General features: G+C 43.1%; 1 protein-coding gene across 1 annotated transcript in view; it reads left to right on the top strand.

The window, feature by feature from the left end:
• The first annotated feature begins 8629 nt into the window (after positions 1-8629).
• Positions 8630-22917, top strand: part of CSMD1 (CUB and Sushi multiple domains 1) — a 1316379-nt gene continuing 1302091 nt past the window's right edge. The window contains exons 1-2 of the mRNA XM_040967079.1: positions 8630-8681; positions 9101-9317. Coding sequence (XP_040823013.1) covers positions 8630-8681; positions 9101-9317 — 269 coding nt within the window. The remainder of the gene's footprint in view (positions 8682-9100; positions 9318-22917) is intronic.

The following is a 22917-nucleotide window of genomic DNA, read 5'->3' as shown; positions in this document are numbered from 1 at the left end:
GTGAAGCACAATTGTCAATGTTGAGAGTGTGCATAAGATAGACTGTGTCCACCATGTGGAGGTGAAGCCATCTGTTTAAGCAATGACAGACTTTTACAAAATCTCAACTCTGTCCTGGCAGACACTAAGCACAAGTGAAAATGCATAAATTCAAGTATGAGACACAAAGCATGCTAATTTGCTAAGACGTGAGAGAACAGGCTCTCCCCCTCTCCCCCTCCCTCTTCATGATTATGAGATGGCTCTATGGTTGAGCACTCTTGTCGTAGGGCTAAAGGACAAGATTGCACAAGTGGCTGGCAGGCAGTTGTAGGTCTCCTGCAGAGCACAGACAAGGTGGTATTAGTGCCATCTGACAGTTATTCACTGCAGGAAACTTGGAAGGAGAGAGAGTCCAGTGGAGTCAGGGACATCGAGGAAGCCTGGCACATCCCAGTGCCAATGTGCTGAAAGACACAGAGATATCCCTGTGTGTGCGTGTGTGTGTTGTGATAAAACACACTTTCCTGAGATTAATTCCTTCACATTGCACTTACAAAAATATTCTTGCTATGGTGACTTTTTATATTTGAATTCCTTTGAGGGTAAACAAAACCAAACATTAAAACAGAGCATACAGTTGTAATTTTGAAATGTCTCTGCCATACTCACCTAGAAATCATGCTCACTGTTGAGGGAGAGGCCCACAGGGCCGTGACAATACGCCTGTGTAGACGCAACCTGCAGGTGTCCCACACGGGAGCTGCTTTTGTTTTGTATTTCCCAGTGATTAACACAAAATTCAAGGCATTACATTGCAGTTAAACCACATCAAATCATGGAGCAAATCTCAAGGCTGAAAAAGACACATTTTAGTGTCTCAAGTATTTAACAAGGGAAGTGACAAAATGTGATTTCAAAATGGGGAACTACTCAGTCCTGCTTACCATTAAGGATGTGTTTCAACTCTAAGAAATTAGCTCAATGGAAGAAGAATATCAGATAGCCAAGGAACAAAACTCACTCCTTTCCTCTTTATGAATTTGTCTTCCCAATACTTGTAAATCAATCTAAAAATATTTCGTTTGCTGCAATGTATGTTGGAGTGAGTTTTGTTCCTTGGTTATATATAGACATGTATGACAGAGTGAGTTTTGTTCTTTGGGTATGTACAATTCCCAGGAGCTAAGCAGAATTGGCTTTAGAATGCCTTTCAGTGATGGGATACGGATTGGAAGTCTCTGAAGGGAAAGGTCCAGATTTAGACATGAGCCTGTTTCAGGCAAAATGTTCTTTATTTCAAAGCCATGCATTGGGATCTGGGCACCATGGATGTAGCTATGCGTCTTGGGTTTGCTTTACTTTGTTGGGATTTGTGCCATGTTATCACCAGTTTTGCTCCCAGTAACAGAGACCAAGTAACTCTGCTGTTGCATTTGAACGTGTTAGTGTGGAATCCTGAGCTTCTGCAGCATGTATGTCAGGCACACAGCACACATGGCAGGTGCTGAAGGCATGTGCTGGATGGAAGGTTGTGGAGACAGAGGACAGTGGGATGCAGTCCAACTAGGCACAACTCCAGCTCTTGTCATTTCACACATAGAATTCTCTGTCACTAGGGGACCTCTAGCAAACCCTTCTGTTTCTAAAGCAGCTTCCATCTCCACTCAGTGAGTTTTCACTCAGTCGCAACAACTGCTTCCAGCATGCACACCGTCCTTATTTCAGCTCCCAGGAATGTGAGTGTCGTGTTCTTGAGACGATTTTCCAGCGTCCACAATTTAAGCTAAAAGTAGTGGCTTTTTTTGGGGGGGAGGGTGGCGCTTGGTCCAAATCCTGGAGCTCCTCTGCCCTGTACCGTGATTTCTCTCTTCCTGACGTGTCTCTTCAGCATGGGAGGTGTGGGAGGCCACTGGAGGATTCCTTCACGGCTGCTGGCACAGTGCTGCAGCAGGCGAACAGGTCACATTGCTGTGACTGACAGAAGCCCCTCCATGGGTGCCAGCGCACAAGAAACAGCATCGATGAGGAGGCTCCATTTCTGACTCAGGGCCACTCTCCTGTTTCTGAATTAGGACTCCTTCTGGAATGTAAAGGCAGGAATGGTGTGGTACCGCGGGACAGTGTGTAGGAGAAACAGCAGCCTCTGTATGCTAGGGGATAGTTATCTTAGCATACACAGCTTTGACAATCAAGAATCCCTGTATCCAGGATGAGAGTGAGAGCATCCATGTTCCGAGAGTGTTAGAGCGACACCTGACGGGAGTATCACCTAACTCTGAGATCCTAACGCACTCACAGTTGTGAACTGTCTGGTTCTATCCCCCAAATTAATCGGAAGCAGACTCTTAGAAGCTCAGCAGTCTTTATTCACTGGCTGCACGACTGTCCCATACCACCACAAGTGGAGGAGGGCACAGCCCTGACAGGCCATGGTTAGGGGAGTTTAAACTCCAACTGGCATGAAAAACTATCCAATCAACTAAGCTAGCACTGGTGCAATGCAACTAAAGGGAAACTGTCAGGAATTCTTATTTTCCAGGGTATTTGGATCTAGGCTGTCAGGGCAAACTTTATAGCAAATGCCAGGCACCCCTAGGACAGACAATAACACTGTTAATTAAGCTCGGCTACCCAGTGGGCAAGTGTTTATACACATGAAGAACTGCATCCTGCTTGGTAGTGAGGAGCAAGCAAACAAGCCTGGTTCACAGAAACCTGGTTTACAGACACCAGTTTCGCAGTTAGCCGAGTTACACAGTGGAAAGTAGATGTCTTTCCGATATTCTGATCCCACATGTGTGTCCCTCCCTGAACACCCATTTTTCTCCTTCCCTTTGGACTTAGAGGGACTGACAAACTGATGCCATTTTGAATGTCCAGGCTGCTACCCTTACATGCTTGAACAACTGCATGTGAGTTTGAGATACTACTTTGCACCTGCCCTCTCGGAAGGTCCACGTGTCCGTTACGGAATCACACACAGGGGTTAAGCACGACATGTTCACAAGCTGCTGCAAGGAAAGCTGGCATGAGGCGGTGTGGAAAAGCGGGGGTGGTTGACGGTGATGGTCCTACCCAGAGCAGGCCGCACTGCCTCTGCTGGAGGGGACATCAAGCACGGACAGAACTGCATTGGAGAGCGTGGAGGGCAGCTGGCTGAGCGGAGGTGGGACCCGAGGCAGTGACAGGCTTGGTGTGTTAAAGGAAAGCAGAGGAGTTACCAGACCAGACAAGAAAGCACAGCGAGTGCCAGCTTGCCCTTCTTACGTTGACAGGCAGTGGTGAAAACCTGCTGTCCTTTAAGGAGCATTACAAGTCAACTGGGCGCCCTGGGTGCGTGGGGCTGCCTGAGTGCAGTTGCTCAAGGCACAGGAGTCTGACCTTCTGATTCAGGCTCGGGCGTCTCGGGCTGTGCTGCTTCTCCTCTTTGCTCATGCAGTGATTAATCTTCCTAAGTGGTTGGGATTAGAACCCAGCCAAGCAGCCCGTTGGCTCTTCCTCCATCAGTTGTTCAAACCTGCTTCTCTGGTGTGCTGAGAAAGATCTTTTAAATCCCCCTTCAGGGTAGGTTGTTCCTGCAATATGCCTGCAGAATTTAATTTGAAAAAGTCTTATTCAGAGTCCTAGGAAAGCCCTGCTACAGTTAATTATTTTCCCAGTAAAACACACCCTAAAAAACTGTTGTGATAAATCAGATAATGCAGGTTTTAACTTGTACCTGAATTATTTTTAACTCCTTCAAAATATGCTTAGCTGTTCGGGGATCTTTCCACTTCTAACACTGAACTTTGAGGGCCTTTGCTTTTTGAAAGCCTGGGGCCATGAGGAATCTGTCATACTCCTGAGTGGTTAGAGACAATGGCATGTTCATTGCTTGTCCAAGGGTGCTGTTTACTTCATCAGAGAGGGGTGTAGTATCATGTGACCATTGGGCCCTAGGAAGTCTTTCTGGGGATCTGCACAAGTGCAGCATAGTCAAATCATAACAAGTGTTATTGGGAAAAGCTTCATAGTTCCAAATCTGATGGTAAGGCAGTAATTGCATCTTTAATGAATGATATTTTGCATAAAACACAACAGACAATTATTGCCTTTTTGACAACATGGGTGTAGGAAATGAATGGAAATGGTCAGTGAGAATCATAAAAACTAAACATAATTCCTTCCTCCTCAAATAACTTTTAAAATTGGACATTGTGGTAATTTCAGCTTGGTTTAAACAGCATATCACCTATGAAAACCATTTTCTCTGCATAGTCACCGGTGGAAGCAGTTGGGATATTAACCGAGTTCTGCCACGGTCACTGGCAGATGCCAGGCCACAGAGCAGAGGTCTCTGGATTCTCCCACGTGTCCCAAGTGTCTGTAGCCCTGTCCATCACTGGCCACCTGGCTACCTTAGGATCATTCTGTCAGGTGGACCATGGACCTACCTGATTTTCCTCACTCTGAGGCAGCACAGATGGCATCTCTCTGGATAGCTCCCTTCTGGACATCCCTGAAGGCTAAGCCTTGGCTCCTAAAGAAGGAGTTGGGTTGCTAAAGGTTTTCCCTCATGACAGAGCATGATCCACATTGACATAACAGGGAGCAAAACCATTTACCCTAAATCCACCCTCAAAGCCTGGGTAGAACGGGAGTGTACATGCACCTCCCATGTCATTAGCAAACCAGCTCCTGCTGCTGAGCTCCGCCTCCCCGCTCCGTGACGGGATCACTGGGCCCAGCATGGGGAAACCGGGAACGCCAGTCCCGTGAACTCCAGGAAGGAATCAGTCGGTGTATGTTTTAATTCGTCAAGTGCTTGGCTCGAATCAGGATGGATCTCATTTGTGTCATCTGAGCTGACACCGTAACCGGGAAGTGCAAGGCGACTTCAGAACGTTTGTTGAAGTTGGAATTTAGCATGAGCCCATTCTGCATACAATGTGGGGAACAGATAATCAGTTCATCATACATGTTTCCACACTCTTGAAAGACCCCGTGCATGCTCGAGTTTTGGGATTTTGCAAGAGTATAAACTTACCCTGAAATTCTACTGTCCATGAAACTTTCCAAGCGCTGCCTGTGTTTCTGTGTGAGTGGAATGAGATACGCATAAAATTCCCATAGGTGCACATGCATAATAAAATTGTCAATGTCAGCCTAAAACGCCGTATAAATGTACAAACCTACAAGCATGTTTATACCCACAACAACATTTCAGTTTCTTTTCCTACCACTGATATTCACGTTTGATTTCATGATCATTTCCAGCGTTAGTACCTCAGCAAATAAAGTCCATTAGACGTTGTTCCTCCATGATAATTGAATTTTCAGTCCTTAAAGAAAATAAATTTAAACTGAAATAATGAAATTATCATGGAAACATCCCAGACTATTTCCTCAAGGAACCATACTGTACAAATACTGTTATAAAAGGTTTGTATTGAACATCACATTAAAATATGGGCATGTTAGTATCACTGAAAATTTTTCCATTAAGTTTTTTCCAATTAAACCAATCTGTTCATGTGGAGCCATGTTGAAGGAAGCCTTAAGCAAGGCTCAGTTGGGAAATGAGGGCAGGATGGACGGCAGTTCTTTGCTCTTAATGCTGCATTGGGAAATACATGACGTTTTTCACTTTCCTTGAATAAAATAAGTTTAAACACTTTGAGCTTTAGCATGCATCATTCTTCAACATTCTTCTCTTCTTCCCTTTCCAATCCCAAAACTGCAGCTATTTAACGTGTGTGTGTGTGTTTCAAGCATGTTACCTTTTGTCACTGATATGGGAGCTTTTTCCAGTATCATATTTCTAAAATATGTTTATTTTTATTAGGAAGGCTTATATACCTAGAGTTGGAGAGATAACAGAGAAGGATCTTCCATCTACTGATTCACTCCTCAAGTGGCCACAAAGGTCAGAGCTGAGCCAATCCAAAGCCAGGGACCTGGAGCTCTTTCAGGTCTCCCATGTGAGTGCAGGGTCCCAAGGCTTTGAGTCATCCTCAACTGCTTTCCTAGGTCACAAACAGGAAACTAGATGGGAAGCGGAGTTGCCAGGATAAGAACTGGCGCCGATATGGGATTCTGGTGTGTGCAAGGTGAGGAGTTTAGCAGCTAGGCTACCAAACTGGGCCCAGTAAGTGTCTCTTTAAAAATATAAATATGGCAAGCATCTCTTACTGCACTTCCCTTTAGCTCATTCTTTTTAAGATGTTTCCACAGTTCTGAGGCTGCTTCCTTTTACATTGTCTATGGGAGTGCTGTCATGTTTTACATTTAGGGCTATAATTCACCTGTAACTGATCCTTGTTCATATGGCAAGATGGGAATCATGATTTACTTTGCCATTTGTGTGTCTACTGAGCCTGGTACCTTTTTTTGAGAAGACAGTCTTTCCCGGTGTCCTGCAGGATCCCTGCTCTAAATTCAGCATTGATCTCTGTTCTGTCCCATTGATGATTTTGTGCAAATCTTGTATTCTTGATTACTGTGGCTTTGTATGACGTGTAATATTGGATTATATGAAATTTCTCATTTTGTTCATTAAGATCGTCTTAAACATGTTTGGATCACACGTAGTAAATCAGAAGTTAACTATAACACAGATCACAGTGTAGTCAAGGAAGGGAATTACTCCCACAAGAGCTTGTGAGCAGTTCAACAGAGCCTGTGCAGAGCCTGGCTGCTGAGCTAGCGCAAATCTTTCTACAAAAGTCACTGTACCAATTGCAACTTAATGGCAACAAAAACACTATTCCTTTGGAATCCTTAGCATCTCATAATGGTGTGCCAGGAACTTTCTCTGTTGATATTATTTTACCTTCAATTTTTAATCAAATCTTCACTTCTTTCTGATTTGTTATGAAGCAGGAATTGCTAGATAAACCAGAAAAACTATTTTCTTTAAAGAACTTTCAAAACCCCACAGTTTTAATATCTGCTTGTTACAGTGTTATTGTTAGATTTAAATTTAGTGGGGAATGGACTTCTTCTTAGTCTTTGCTTTTAAACTCGCAAACCCCTTTCATTAAATCTTTATGATTAAGGTTTAGCAAACTCCCACACGCATTTGGTAATGCTGTGAAAATCTGAGCTTACTGAGAAATAGTGTTCTGAAGTATTTTTAAGTGTAAAATGTAGATGGAAATAATTTTTTGTTTGCAGCTCAGTGATCAAAGCTAGGATAATGCTTATGTTCAAGTAGTTATGCTTTACCCAGTAATGTGACCATATCCAGATCTCTTCAAATTATTCCTAATAAATTCAGTGTCAAGATATTTAAATGCATTGAAACCCACTGGTGGGAAATGGACAGATTAAGAAAAAGAATGAAACTGTGCATCTTCTAGGAGTTGCTTACTTAGAAGTTTTGAGATGGAAGCCACTGTGTTTTCTCATGTAGTGTGGAAGTGGTTGACACGCTGCGAGCTGGCAGCTGAACCTAGCACCCGTGTTGGTGGTTGCCACTGCTTTCCCTCCAGGCACACCCAGGGAAAGCAGGGTGGGAAAGGCACCTGAGAAGATGCAAACATTCACAGGACTCAATTGTCCTCCTGAAGTGATTCAGTGGACAGGGAGGCGGAGGAAGTAGAGGAACAGGAAAGTCCCAGACGAAGGTCTGTGGGCGAAAGACCAGGAGCAGCAGAAGGCAGATGCTGTGCAGAGCGGGGAGAGGGCTGCCGTTCGTCCATAAGCAGGAATGGGAACACTGGCCAGGGGAGTGGCTGTTCCTGAAATACCACACCCGGGTTCTTTGAGGAAGCTTGGACTTCAGCTTCCTCAGGTGATCTGTTCCTGCAGCCTTCTCCCCAAGTACAGAAGTTGCCATAGAAGCCTATATTAGAACTGACCACGTGAACCTTGTGTGAGTAGAAGCAAAATGGAGCCAGTCTCCACTTGCACTCAGCTGCTTCACTTTTGTATTACCATGTGCAGCTGAGACACTGAGTGTAGCCCTCATTGCACCTGTCTCAAGGATGTTGGGATAAGGGGATGACGGGAGTGTGGGATGCTCTGCACACCTGCTGAGGGCAGCTTAAACATCTGTGGCTGTTTTAGCGCTGTACGTTTGCTTTGATTTCTCCCACCGTTTCATTTATTCATTTGCATTGTAATCAATAAATGATGATTGAGCATATGAGAACAGTAGCACAATATGGCATTTTGAGACATAGATGCATGATCAAATCAATGGAACTAACATATTCATCACTGCAAACGTCTGTAATTTTTTTGTGTTGAAAACATTTAAATTACTTCTACTTATTCTGAAATATGCAAATGATTATTATCAACCAGAGTTAACTTCTGTGCTTCAAAGTGCTAAAATTTACTTTTGAAATGAACAATGTTGATATCCTAAAACACTAATGTAGAGGAGTTGTTATCAGAGTCCAATAGGTGGAGGCAGGGCAGAGACTGAGTCCTGCAGGTGAGATATACCCTCTGTCAAAATGTGCTGCTCTGTGTCTCCATGCAGACAGCTGGACCTAGGTAGAGGAGACCTCCGTGTGGGGTGGGCCTCGTGGTCCTTTGTCTCCTGGGCAATGTTTGATGTCAGCATCATGGAGTCAGTGACGTTAGGCCTGTTGCTTTCAACCAGGGGAGCGCCATGCGACTCTCTTTGACTCATCTTGTGGGATGTTTCCCAGCCTAGATGCAAATCGACAGTTGGTGTATTGACCTGACTAACCAGATCGCCCCTAATGGCAATCATTTGTGTGTGCTGATAATTGAGTGTCTGAATGTATGCAGTTTTATCCGGTTTATTACACAGGCAGCTTGGTAACCCCACAAAGAAATGCAAGCAGAGTGTCTTCAGCAGGAATGTGCTGGTAGTCAGCATCGGAGTTATCCTCCACATACTGAAGAGGTTAGACAACTGAAAAGCACAGACAACCTTGTCCTTGGAGTCTAGCAAGTTCCCAAATGCCAAATGATGCTGTATGCTTTCTTCATTCCCTGCTTTCAGCCAAAGCTGCCATTCTCTCCCGATCTATCAGCAATATACAACACTGGTACAATTTAACATTTGGACTGGCCTAAGTGGTTGCACAATTGAAAAAGAAAAAATCCCAGGTCAAATATGAGAGAAATAACATGCTGTTTTTGTGTTTTTTCCCCCCAGGTCAGAATTGTGGAGGCTTAGTCCAGGGCCCAAATGGCACCATCGAGAGCCCAGGGTTCCCCCACGGCTATCCCAACTATGCCAACTGTACCTGGATTATCATCACCGGCGAGCGCAACAGGATACAGCTGTCATTTCACACATTTGCTCTAGAAGAGGACTTCGATATTCTATCAGTTTACGACGGGCAGCCCCAACAAGGGAATCTAAAAGTGAGGTAATGTACAGCACTCCTTATTACCACCCACGCAGCCTGCTCAAGGGCTTGGATCAACCCAACTGCAATCAGTGTATGAATGTCATTATCAGACAGGAAAACGGGATTGAAAGAGAAAGCTGGGTGTGGATGTGCGTGTGCGTCTTTTCCGTACTTAAATCTTCACTTGTTGTAGTCTTTCGCTTCATTTAGACAGAGCTGCTCAAGATCTGTGAGTGTTGCCAAGGTAACCTTGAAACAGAGTCATATTGCAATACAGTTTTTAAGCAACCATGGATTCGAGAGAAAACTCACAAAGATGAATGCCTGAATATATTTAGTAAAAAGTTTAGAGGAGGTGAATGGAGTAAGAACGTTCTGGAATTTGGGGATATTTGGAAAATTTCTTGTTTAGACACGAGAAATTTTTTTCTTTTTTTCTTTTCCCAATTGGAACTATGATTTTATTTCCATGAATACTGAAACATAGTTTTTTTAAAATGATTTTAAAATATATTTTTATCTGCTAATGTGAAAATGTGACATGTATGTATGTATGTACACACACACACATACACACATATATATGGCATAAAAAAAGGAATATTGTTCCAAAGAAAGCAGATTTGTGTTGTAGTAATTGATGAGTATATTTAAATAAACCCATTGACATTTAAAGGATCAGTATATGGCAAAGCAAACCTTTAGCATATGGCTTATGCTGCATAAATTATGGGGTGTGTTTAGTGCATAGAGTCTTATAGAAAGTAGGTAGAAAAAACTGTATTATTTGGAAAAATAAATGCTAATAGCAAAAGAAATGTACATAAAATTTACATATTTTATTCATGATTCATAGATTTAAAAGCTCTCTAGAGCCACATGATTTTATTTGCACATTTAGGTGTTATATTAATTATCCTATCATTGCAGAATAAGCAGGTAATTAATAAATGAATATAAGATGATCATTCTAATATATAATAATATATTAGAATACATTTTAATAAAGTAAGATAATTTCATAAATATATTTTATTGACATTTTCTCTTCGCATTTTCACATATTATATATCTTGTACATATTTTGATCTTACGTATAATTTGTCCTCTGGTTTTAGAAAAGAAACTTTCCATTTCTCTAGTATATTGATAAATGGCCATCAGTTTTGTTTCATTTTGTTTCAATTGTGAACCTAGACTTGTGTGCTTGGGCAAGAATTTCTACATGCACAACCCCTGAAATTGGATGTCAACTTCCTGCTCTTACCCGTGCTTTTTTTAAACATCAAGTACTCACTCATGTTCATTCACAAGTGTTTGTGCTTCTGTGATAGAGTTGAATGTTACAAGAACCCACACACAATTGAAGAGCAGTTGCAGTTATTCCAAAAAGAATTAAAGTGCACAGTTTACACCAATGTAACGACATTAAAATAACTTCCTGTTAAATATGATAACTCTGTGTTTCTAGACTACTTTCATTTCCTTTCTGTTGATATTTTCATTTCTCATATTCTTTTACAAGCAAGGAATCTGTCCTGATATTAATTGGATGGATTGTCTGTCTTTCAACAAATTATTATCTTCTTATACTAATGTAAGGTGCTTTGAAAAGTTCCTGGGAAATAGAATTAAAAGATAAATTTAGTGCCAAAACTATTAAACACATGCATTTTTTTTATAATATACATTTCTAAACTGTATTTTGGAACTCTCTTATATTCTGGTCGTTTTCTGCTAGTAAATTATGTAGTTTAGAAAGCCACATGTTTATCATCTTCATTCTTGCCAAAGGGTCTGTAGCAGCAATGGTAAGGTTCAAGACTTGGATTCACTGTGTTTAATTTCGTTTTGAGATTCCAGGGTTGTGTAGCTCTCAGTCTCAGGGCCGCAGCAGTTGGCACACTCTGCTGGGCTGGAACCTGTGGGACGTGCTGACTGTCTGACACTGCTGGATGATATAGGACAACAGGCACTGCAAAGGAACAAGTCGGCAAGTCCTTGGGCTCAGCTACTGCCAAGCTTCCACTAGAGACAGAGGAACTTGCCACATTTCTACCTATTCCTTATTGGTTCAGTTAGGCATGTCACATGCTTAATGGCATCATTCTGCCTCCTTTTTCAAATCACAGAATTCCTATGAGTGTAATTCACCGAGACCAGAGCAACTTTTGAGGTGATAAGCATATCACACCCCAGAATCTCACTGATGACTGCTGATTGGGTCATGAATCTACTAATACAAAATTCTGAATGTCTAATGTTGTGAAGCATGTTTGTGAATGTTCTCTGGCCATATGAAAAGCACAGTGCCTTCTTTTCCAACTTAGCGTTCGCTGTTAGCTTGCCAAGTCATAACAAATACCACTGAGTCCTGAGGACAGAGTAGGGGAGTGCTCTGCAGAATCTGGTCCCCACTATCCATTGTAGCAGTTGGGTATTTCTCCAGTACAATTAGCTAGAAGCGAGAAAGCAGCTCTGGGTGCCAATCAAGTGTGTTTTGGTGAGAAAAGTCAAGCTTTTGCCTGCTGACCCCTGAGCTATCTGGACACTTTCTACCAGGGGGCAGCTGTGATCAGCTGCTGTTCAACAGCGGCACAACAGTGCTCCAGCAGCTTAAATGTACATAAATAAACCATGAATCATTTGAGCACTTTATTTCAAATCATTCGTTTAATTATTGTAAGGCTTTTTCTAAGAATAGCTACAAATTAAATCACCAAAAATCCTAGCATTTTTAATTACTGATATTTGTACTGTAACTTTTCTGAAACAGCAATCAGTTAAAAATAGATGTACAACTTAATGCCATGTTTCTGTATCTTTGGTGTATGCCCATCAATGGGTTAAATTCCAATATGTGAATATTGAGAGCTAAAATAAAGTTTACTTACATGCAAATTTTACCTCCAGATCAAAATTAGAAGTTGAGTTCCCTAGAACTGAAGGCAGAGTTCCTGTTTCTGCTAAAGTGTTGTTAGATCACTGAGATTCTTCAAATCTCTGACCTCGTCTGACGGCACATGCGTCTGAAGTCCTGGGCAATTCCAAACATGTAGGCAGAGAATCTTAGCATTGCTCGTTTGTATAGCATGTCTCCAATCAGCCACAACCCATTCTGATCTTCAGAGAGGCTGTTCCAGCCAGGCTCCTGTTCTCCTGTGCTTTGGCCAGAGCATCCTGGCTGGTCACTTCTTGGGTTGTGATATTTACCACCCAGAATGGCTCTTTCTAGCCTTGAAATCTGACTCCAGCCCCACCCCTAGTTCATAAGCCAGCAACTCACAAATTCCTGGCAAACATGGCTCTGGGATTCAGGACACTGTTTAATCCAATGTCCAGGCCTGAGGTATATCCGGGCCTGAGGTCAGTGCAGGCCTGAGGTCAGTGCAGGCCTGAGGTCAGTGCAGGCCTGAGGTCAGTGCAGGCCTGAGGTCAGTCCCAGCCTGAGGTCAGTTCCAGCCTGAGGTCAGTGCAGGCCTGAGGTCAGTCCCAGTTCTCTCCTGTGATGGTTTGTCTGTGAAGTTGACCAGACACGTGGGTTTGTCCTCACTGTGACTCTCTGAAAGAACCTATTTGTCCCCCTACCCCCAGAAATGAAATTCAATTCTCAAAACCCAATTCACATCTGATCATCTGATTCATTTCAGGAAATCTTCCCTGAGTACCACAGGCTAAGAACACAAACAAACAAAAACAGGAGGCTCTAGTTCTCGAAACTCCTCTAGCAATAGCCATTGACAGCCATTTGGGGGTACGCGCTGCTCAGATGCACCCCCGTCCTGAAGCTGTGTGTCTGTCTCTGTTCCCCCATGTTCCTGGGAGGCCTACCTGCCCTCTGACGGAGTCTATTTAGTGAGTCACCAAGGCACAAGGTGATCCTTCAGCACGAATTGCTCAACATTTTATACTCCTGTCATTTCAGCACTATTCCATATGCACAGTTTAGGATTAGGAAACAAAATGAAATAAAATGTAACTTTCTTCAATGAGCACAGAGGTGTTTGGTCTTGTTTGTTTTTTGATATGTGCTCTATGCTGGCAGGTAATTCCAGTAAGTATTGCGTGATGCTGAGTAATGTATTAAATGTTTAGAATGTGATCAATGTCAGTTGACTAGAGAAGAAAAGGGGAATGAAATCAGACACAAGGATAAAATTAAGGCCTAAATACACATGCGCATACATATACATACAAACCCACATAAACACACATGCACATACAGACACATGCATGTACCCACACATCCACACACATAGGTGTCTTTGGACTACGGACACTCCCATGATTCTCTAGGCCTTGGCTTCAGGTTGGCACAGCCGTGGCTTTCTGGGCTCATGGTGCTTTGGGGAATGAAGAAGCAGATGAAAGATCCCTCTTTCTCTCCGCTGTCTCTAACTCTGCCTTTTAAACAAATAAGTAAATCTTTGGGAAAAAAAGCAGACATCATAAAGGAAATAAGGAAAATATTGGCTTCCTCAAATTTAAAACCAAAGACAAACAAAAGACAAACAGTTGATTACCATAAGGTATGAGAAAGAACTGGCTTTCCTAATTTACAACATACACTTAGATAACAAAGGAAAATCAGCTATAAGAATATGAATATCATCAAGCCAAAGAAACTCACGGCAATAATATATGAAATGCAACATGAAGCAATAAAACCCATGGCCTCCTTGATCATCATTCTGAATGGCAAAACATTGACAGGTTCATAACACAGTTCATGAGTGTGTTGGATAAATTACGTTTTCTCCTCTTATTGACAGAGTTTTAAATTTCCATTTTTCTAGAAAAGAACTTATTTTTTTCTCAAATTAAGCAAAGTTGAAATTCTCACTTAGCAATGTTATGCTAGCGATTTAGTCTATAGCTATACCTCCCAACATGCCAAGATGTATGTAAAGTAGGTTTAGTGGTCATTCTAACACCTAAGAATATCTTGGGCCCACTGGTAGGAGCTGGCCAGCAGAGTGAGCGCTGTGGTGCTGTCCTGCACAACCAATGCCCCGGGCGTCTTTGTTCGCCATATGGAACATGAACGCTGACACAGTTTACATTTGACAATGAACAGCGTACCAGAGGCCAGTGTCTCCCCAGGCTTTATTTTCTTTAACCATTTAGAATAACTCCACACTTGTTTTACAGAGCTAGTTGCTGGAAGCTGGAGGCCTGAATCAAACTCAGAGAAATGTACCTAAGACACCTGAGTCTTCACAGACTTCCTGCCTTGCATTGTAATGTGAACCAAAGCAGAGCATCACCCGCTCAATGACAAGTAGACTGCATTAAAGTGTGACAGAGCAGCATCAAAGAAGGATCAGTTAGAATGTGTTTTGTGTCTTTGACCTTCTTGAGCCTCCCTCTGTTCTCTCTCTCTCTCTCACTCCTCTCCTCTCCACTGTGTTTCAATCAGTCTTTTTCCACTAAAGATGACTTTACATCTCAGAGGACACTGGGAGTATCTGGAGGCATTGCTGACAGTCAGAGCTGGGAAGAAGACTCTGCTAGTGTACATCACAGTCACAATCCAAGAGGGCTCTTGATTCCGACCGGCTTCACAGCATGCGCACCATGCAAGGACAGGCCCACACAACAAAGGAGCATCAGCCACAGAGCTGAAGGCAGCAAAGGTCGACGTGTCGGACACTCAGCAACACCTGTCACATTTACATTTGCTTCTGTCTAAGGAGCTACACTGACACGTAAGGAAGGATGGCTGTTTCCAGGGCTCTGCTCCCTCCTGGCTGGCCAGAGGCAGCTAGGGAAACGTTATGGCAGCCCAGGTGTCATGAAGCACCTGCGAGAATCCATAACTGTGTCATCAGGGAAGTGGGTTCCGCAGTTTTCGCATAATCAGATTTTGCCAAGAATCATTTTTATATTCTCTCTCAAAAGGAAATAAAATGAGTCAGTTTCTGGGAAAAGGAACGTAAAGTGTCAGAAGTCAGTAGGACTTTAATTGGCTTTTATTCTTCTTCATGGTAGTGAATCTATAAAAATAGAAAGTGCTTACTGGGAAACTATCCGTATTAATAAGCAATAAAAGGCTATAAATAATCAAGATTTTTTTTTAGAATTTCCAAGATTTTAAATGATGAATGACCAGGTTTATGGTTGAGTGATTTATCTTTAAGGCTTGGTTGGCAACAGCTATCAATCATATAAACGTTCATCCCCTCCAATAGCTAAGCACTTACAATACAGAAAACAAAGACATTTTAATTTAATGAATGCATTAGCTATTTTAAAGGGCATAAATGCTATGTATAAATATATGTGTTATCTACATTTAATTCACAAAGTCAGAAAGGAAACTATATTACTTAGAACCGAAATGATAATTTATTTTAAGGTCATGCACATCCACCCATAATTTTGTGTGGAAATGCCATGCACTTTTTATCTGTATTTGAATACACAGAACAATAGTATGAAAAGCAAATGCTTAGCTTGATTTTCCTCCTAATTTAGAACCTCTAACACCAGCTGAAGCAGACTTCAGGGCTTGAGTTGTCAGGGCATGAAGCCCTCCCATCTTTGAGGACCTCCTTGCCCCAAGGGTGGCCTGTGGTGGGCACCGCTGGGCTACCAGAGAGCTCTCGTCACCAGCAGCTGCCCTCCCTGACTTGCAGGGCTCGGTCCCAAGAATCCAGCCCGGTCGGCCCTCCTCCTAGTGCTGATTTAAGAGCAGGCGGCTTTTTTCTGAACCTTCTTTTCAACATAACTCCGCCAGCTCAAAGACTGGATTGATCTTACTCTAAGCCCTCCGACAGATGACTTCAGGTTACGTCCATTTTGGGGCTGTTGCTGAACTTCCTTTTCACTTCAGAGCCAACATGTGTTACTTCATCCTCTAGCACCGTTGGTGGATTAAGCTGTACGGCTGGCTGCCAGCATTAGGAAAGTCTCCCAGTGAATCCGTGCACATTCAACTGGGGAGGCAGACTGAGACGGTCAGCAGAAATAACGCACGGGCCTGTCTGTGTCTCGCATGCTGAAGATGAAAATAGCACTGAAGGCAACCTGCGCCACCTAAAAGCACAGGCTGTCCTAAAGATGTCCACTTAGCGCTGACCTTCTGTAAGCACAAGGTCAGCTCCTGCAGGCCCACTGGCACCTCTGCAGCAATGTCCACGTGGGCCTGAAAGGCACTGGAGACACACTAATTCCTGTATTTTCTTTTTTATGTTTCATGTTTTTCATACCCTATGTGCACATGAAAGTGATTTTTTATATTAGAATACATAATGCTATTACTTCGCTCTTTTATTTGTTTTTTTTTAAAGATTTATTTATTTTTATTACAAAGTCAGATATACAGAGAGGAGGAAAGACAGAAAGATCTTCTGTCCAATGATTCACTCCCCAAGTAACCACAACGGCTGGTACCCCACTGATCCGAATCTGGAGCCAGGAGCTCTTCTGGGTCTCCCACACGGGTGCAGGGTCGCAAGGCTTTGGGCCATCCTTGACTGCTTTCCCAGGCCACAAGCAGCGAGCTGGATGGGAACTGTGGCCACTGGCATTAGAACTGGTAACCATATGGGATCCCGGCGCATTCAAGGTGAGGACTTTAGCCGCTAGGCCACAGTGCTGAGCCCAAAGGCTATTACTTTGTTTAAGTATTTGTTTAGGCATATCCTACCTTTATCTAGTGGTGGGGTTTGGGGAACCCTGGGATGAAACAGAGACACAAGACTTACAGTGCAGGAATATTCACATGGGCATACTCATAAAAGTGTGTTCATTAAATTCAAAGACACCGACTGCAACTCAAATGCTTTCAAACATGATGCACGATGATTCCATGGCAATGGTGAAAGCATCCATTCAGTCTTTAAAACGATGGTATGGCAAGTGTTTCCCCAGATCTGGGAGAAAATCCACCCTACCCTTTTAAGTTCTTGAGTGTGGATGGCTCAGTGCACTTCCACAGACCCCTGGTGGCTAGAACCCTAATCATGGCTCATCCAAGGAGTCCTTTCACCTGGGAAACCTCTGTGCGTTTCCATTCAAGACAGCTAAGCTATGGCGCCTCCAGAGCCACTCGCTTAGCTTAGTGGTGAATGGGGTAGTGACAAATGAGAAGTTTGAGAAGATGGATACATTAGGTAAAAGGCTAAAGGTTTCCCAAGAATGCAGCGGGAAATGGGCCTGTCTCAGAAGGTAGGGGCGTGGTGCCTAGAGTGAGCTGTGTGCCAATCCCTGTGGTTTTTGACCCCCATATCTGATGGTCCTGCTTCACCAATCCCCTGAGGTGTTTATTCCTGGTGTCCACCTACTGCTGCATCAGCCAGTTGCTGACCTGGCACTCCTAATACCTACCTCAAGGCTATAAAGATGCCTTTGCACTTGGCACACTCTCTGTCTGCTTTCCCTCTGCCTGACAGCTGCCTCCCTGTGCAAAGCAAGGACCTGTCCTGTGGCTCACTTGCCCTGTCTGGTGTCTTACTCCAGCCCTGCTATGGACCAGTCTATCTACAAGAAATACGTCCTCTCTCCAGATGATCCCATCAGACTTTCCACTCTCTCACAATCCCAAAAGTGTTTACAGCACACTCACCAAATAGAGAATAAAGACATTTTAACAAGTCCAATAATTTTGAGTCATTAGTTTGTAAAAATTCTATCCTGTTCTTTGTTTGCATTACAATTTTAGAAAGCAAGCCAGGTGTCCCCCTGGAGTCCCCCACTACCCTGCAAGCCAGGTGTCTTCCTGTGGAGTCCCCCACCATCCTCCAGCCAGGTGTCTCCCTGGAGTCCCCCACTACCCTGCAAGCCAGGTGTCTTCCTGTGGAGTCCCCCACCACCCTGCAAGCCAGGTGTCTCTCTGGAGTCCCCCACCACCCTCCAGCCATGTGTCTCCCTGCAGTCCCCCACCACCCTCCAGCCAGGTGTCTTCCTGTGGAGTCCCCCACCATCCTCCAGCCAGGGTTCTCCCTGGAGTCCCCCACCACCCTCCAGCCAGGTGTCTCCCTGGAGTCCCCCACCATCCTCTAGCCAGGGGTCTCCCTGGAGTCCCCCACCACCCTCCAGCCAGGTGTCTCCCTGGAGTCCCCCACCACCCTCCAGCCAGGGGTCTCCCTGGAGTCCCCCACCTCCTTGCTACCTGGAGTGCTTCTCTCGGGCAAGGCTCAGGAGGTATTGGGTAGAATGCTACCCCCTTCCTTACTGGACAGAGTGGTGAGCTACTGTGTCTTCCAGAGGGAAATGTTGAGGGAGAGCCGGAGGAGTGGAGCAGGTGTGTGATGCCTCAGAGAGGGGAGCGCTGGTCAGCCAGGGAGCCTTCCCCTGCCCTTCATGGGCAGATCCTCAGCCTCTGCAGAGAACCCCTGCGACTCCATTTTCCATGACTTGTTTTGTTGTTGTTGTTTTTAATGTATTTAGCTTGTTAGGTAGTGTGCTGTTGATTGTCTGTTATGTAAATCCTGTCTTATGTAAAGTCTAAGCGTCCTGTCCAAGTTCCAGGATGCTGAGTCCCAATCAACTAGTCAACTCCTCAGGTATTAAACCCAGAGCGGTCCAGGACCACTCAGAAATGCCTGGCACCCAAGGCAGCTTAACATCCCCTAGCTCTGTTTTGTTTTGTTATTTCATTTTGAAAATCAAGATATTTGAGAAAATCTCAGAACTTGTTTTATGCTAAAATTTTCCTTATCATGTTTTATGTTACACTGCTGTGGTTTGATAACCTAGTGCAACATGTTTGCTGTCTAGGTGTTTGATGAGTACAATTTATTTATTTATTTATTGATTGATAGGTCTTTTAAGTTTTTTTTTCAGGAAAATGTCACCTTTTGATGTAAAGCTAGTCCAGCTTACATAGATACATACTGAACTTTTTCTTTTATATGTGTGTTACAGTTAAATGCAAAAAAGAATAAATAGATGAAAGCAAAGCTGAAGGAGGCTGCTGGGTGGGAATGCAGTCAGCAGGTAGGACCGGGTTGAAACGTCATTATGCTTATAAATCTGTGTTGCAGAAAAAAGAAATTTGCCCCCTTCTGCAAATAAACAAATCTGTTATCAAAGAAATAGAGATGGTCATTTTGGAAACTAAATTGATAAACAGATTGTTGAATAAATGAATTTTCACATCTGTAAGGTATCATTAATGCATAATCTAGTGACAATATTTTCTAAATTTTCCTTTATCTGAGAAGCAGAGGAAAGCGTGAGGAGAAGAAAGGCAGAAGGAGGCCCAGGAGTAGTTCTGGATCATAATTTTGCTGATTGGTCAATTTTTTTCAGATCCTATTGAAAAGGAGAGGCTAACTCTTTAAATTTTAAAAAAGAAAAGAAAAAAAAAAGAAAAGAGAGAAAGACAAAAGAAAGGAAGGAAGGAAGGAAGAAAGAAAGAAAAAAAAAGAAAGAAAGAAAGAAAGAAAGAAAGAAAGAAAGAAAGAAAAGAAAGAAAGAAAGAAAGAAAGAAAGAAAGAAAGAAAGAAAGAAAGAAAGAATAATCAGTTGTGCAATTTTGGGGTTGTTCCTTGGAAAAATTCAAGGGGAATATCTGTGCAGAGTTTTCTTGAGGAGGAAAACCTTTAAAAAACAGATTCAGTATGTTTTCTAGATTTATGCCTGTTCCAATTTTCAGCATTTTCCTGTGTCAGTTTCCATTTAGTCACCACTTTCAAATATGTTGGTAGAGTTTTTTCTGGTATGAGTTTAAATCCTCTGAAGGCCTTTAGAATGTGTGCTCATGGTTGATTGGTTGTTGTTGCTGTTTTTTTTTTCATGTTGATGGGCTGCAGTTTTCCCTCCTGTCTTTGTATCCAAGGACTTGGCAGCTTTCTTTAGTGTGCTAACAACACATACCTGGCGTCTTCAACAACACTCCTGCCCGGTCACAGGCTCATCACTAACCAGTGGCTTCCTTGTGAAGCCAGTCCGGCTTTTCTGATTTTTCTGCTTGGTGGAGCACCTCACTGCTGAGTCTTGGAGGCCTTGCCACGGTGGAAGGTTGTTCCCACTGTGAGGGCCTGAGTTTTTTCTGGTTTGGCTCTATTTTTTACAAGGAAGTACTTAATCACAGGAGAAAAGACACCGAGAGAAGTCTCTATGTTTTTATTCTTGTCTTGTTGGAGCTATAACAACTTCTTTGATGATGACAGGAGGACAATTGTACCCAAAAGAAAAATGCAACTTAATTTTGTAGTGATCTGTCATTATTGTGTGTGCTCCAGGCAATCTGTTAAATATCTAGAATGCTTCCATAGGAAAATGGGCTGCAAGATACCTTATGCACAGGCCTGGATCCCAAATGATGGCTACCTTGTGACTGACATCATGACTTCCGTCCTGTGTTCACCGGTGTGGACTTGAGGAGAGTGGTGAGTCAGACGAGGCTCTGAGTCTCATGGGAGCCTCATGGAGAAGCAGAAGCCACACAGGCTGGAGATTGAACAAATCACCCAACTTCCAAAAATAGTGAAAACATGACAACACGATATTGAGGTAGGAGTAATGGAAGGGCTCAAGCGTACAGTCACTAAGTGGTAATTTTCAGGTCAAAATCTAATCAGTAAGAGGCCAGATCAAAGTGCAGATGAATATTCCCAGTACAGCAATCACCACATACAGGATCCAATTCTGTAATGGTTTATTCTAGAGTCAGGTTCTTATTTGTAAAATACGCTCAAGAGAAGCAGGAAAGGGGAGAAACATCATCAACTGCGGGGGGCAGAGGAAACCATGGACAAAAGCCAAATGGTGTAGTTTAGTGACAAGCGTTTCACACTAAAGTTTGTGGCTAGACAATCACAAACGGTCATTCTGCTCTCTCTGCTTCTTTAGAATTAAAGGAGATTGTGTATGAAGCACTGTGGAAAACCCTACAGGAACCAACCTCTCTCTCTGTCTCTCTCCCTCTCTCTCTCACACACACACAAGACACACACAAAGTCACCTGTTAGCTTTCCAAAATAGCAGGAGAATGAAATGTTTTAAAAATTAAAAATAAATAAAAACTAAGTAGTAGAAGTAGAAGCTAGGGATGTAGATAATGTTGATTCTCACCATTCCATAAGTGACAGAGGAATCAAAACAGTGTTACCTTATTTTCAAGGCTTGGACAGCCACTGTAAGCTCTTATCAGTTGCTAAATCCTGCGTTTATACCTTTCTGTTTCATTTGGTTTTGATCAAAATCTATTGAGCTGTTTCAGCTCTCTGGTGTGTTATGCAGGATGCCCTTTAGCATCCTCAATAGAGACAGAATGAGAGGGAGAGGCTGGTCTGCCAGCTGTGGTCACTGCTTTTACCCATGAGGGAGCCAGCATCCTTGAGCTGCACCAAGCACAATAGCCTTGTTCCTCATCGTCATGTGATGCAGAACAGCAGCCCAGGAGAACATGAAGAGGTGAAGTCTACCCGCTTCTTCTACAGGACTCCCCGGGAGCCTAGGCTGGGCCTGTAGGGAGACCTGTTCATCTTGCCCTTTCAGTCCTGGGAAGGCTCCAGAGTGTCCTGAGCGGTGTCATCTAGAGAGCCCAGTGCTCCCAGTGCTTGCTCTGGGGTGAGTCAGCTTTATGAGCAGTGTCACCTAGAGAGCCCAGTGCTCCCAGTGCTTGCTCTGGAGTGAGTCAGCTTTATGAGTGGTGTCACCTAGAGGGCCCAGTGCTCCCAGTGCTTGCTCTGGGGTGAGTCAGCTTTATGAGCGGTGTCACCCAGAGAGCCCGGTGCTCCCAGTGCTTGCTCTGGGGTGAGTCAGCTTTATGAGCAGTGTCACCTAGAGAGCCCAGAGCTACTAGTGCTTGCTCAGCAGGTCAGACCCTCTGGGTGCATTGCACTGCACGCATGTGGGCGTGTGCATGTGTGCGTACCCATGGGGCACACATATGGACACAGGCATATTTACTTTTGTTTCTCTTTTTGCCTTGGGATTTCAGGGTGATAATGGATTTGAAATAGGTAATTGCTTTTTTTTTCATTTTATTGTGCCCCATTTATTTTATGTCATGGAGCTATAGAGGTACTAATAGATTATATGGGTTTGTGGATCTGAAACAAATAGGAAATCTTTTCTAGTTCAAGTAAATGTGAAGTCATTAGAATCTCCCAATTCTAATTTTCAGGTTAAATTACTTGGTGCAACAATACAATAGTATTTTCAGGTAAATCATAAAAAGCTATTGACATTAAAAAATTTTTCTGCAATTGGTGAGTAATATATGCTAGGAAGAAAAAGTTCCTAACCTTATGTATTTATATAACCCAACAATTGCTAATGAAGTTCAAGAATTAATTGTTTTTACATAGAAAGGAAGGAAAGAAAAATGAAAGAAAGGAGGAAGGATGGAAAAAGATGATGTGGGAGAGGCACGGAGGACAGGATTATCACTGTGTTCTTAGAATGGAGTCTACGAATTATATTCAATTTGTTTTCTTTTTTATTAATATCACATAACATTGAAATAAGCCAAAAGCAAGAAAAATTCTGGAGACACATCTTAAAGCATCCCAATCAATTGTGGACTTACAGAAGGTGTTACTTCTGCAGTCTACCTTGGTGTGTGTGTGTGTCCCTCCATGTGTCTGTGTGTGCATGTGTGTTTTCGAACCTTCTACTCTGTCCCTGTGCCTGTGTAGATGGTGTCTCTGTGTGTATGCAC

Source organism: Ochotona curzoniae, unplaced genomic scaffold (genome assembly GCF_017591425.1).
Source record: "Ochotona curzoniae isolate NIBS_2020 unplaced genomic scaffold, NIBS_Ocur_1.0 scaffold_4506, whole genome shotgun sequence".
NCBI lineage: Eukaryota > Metazoa > Chordata > Mammalia > Lagomorpha > Ochotonidae > Ochotona > Ochotona curzoniae.
Note: the sequence above shows the minus strand (reverse complement) of the source record. Positions and strands in the feature narration are given on the sequence as shown.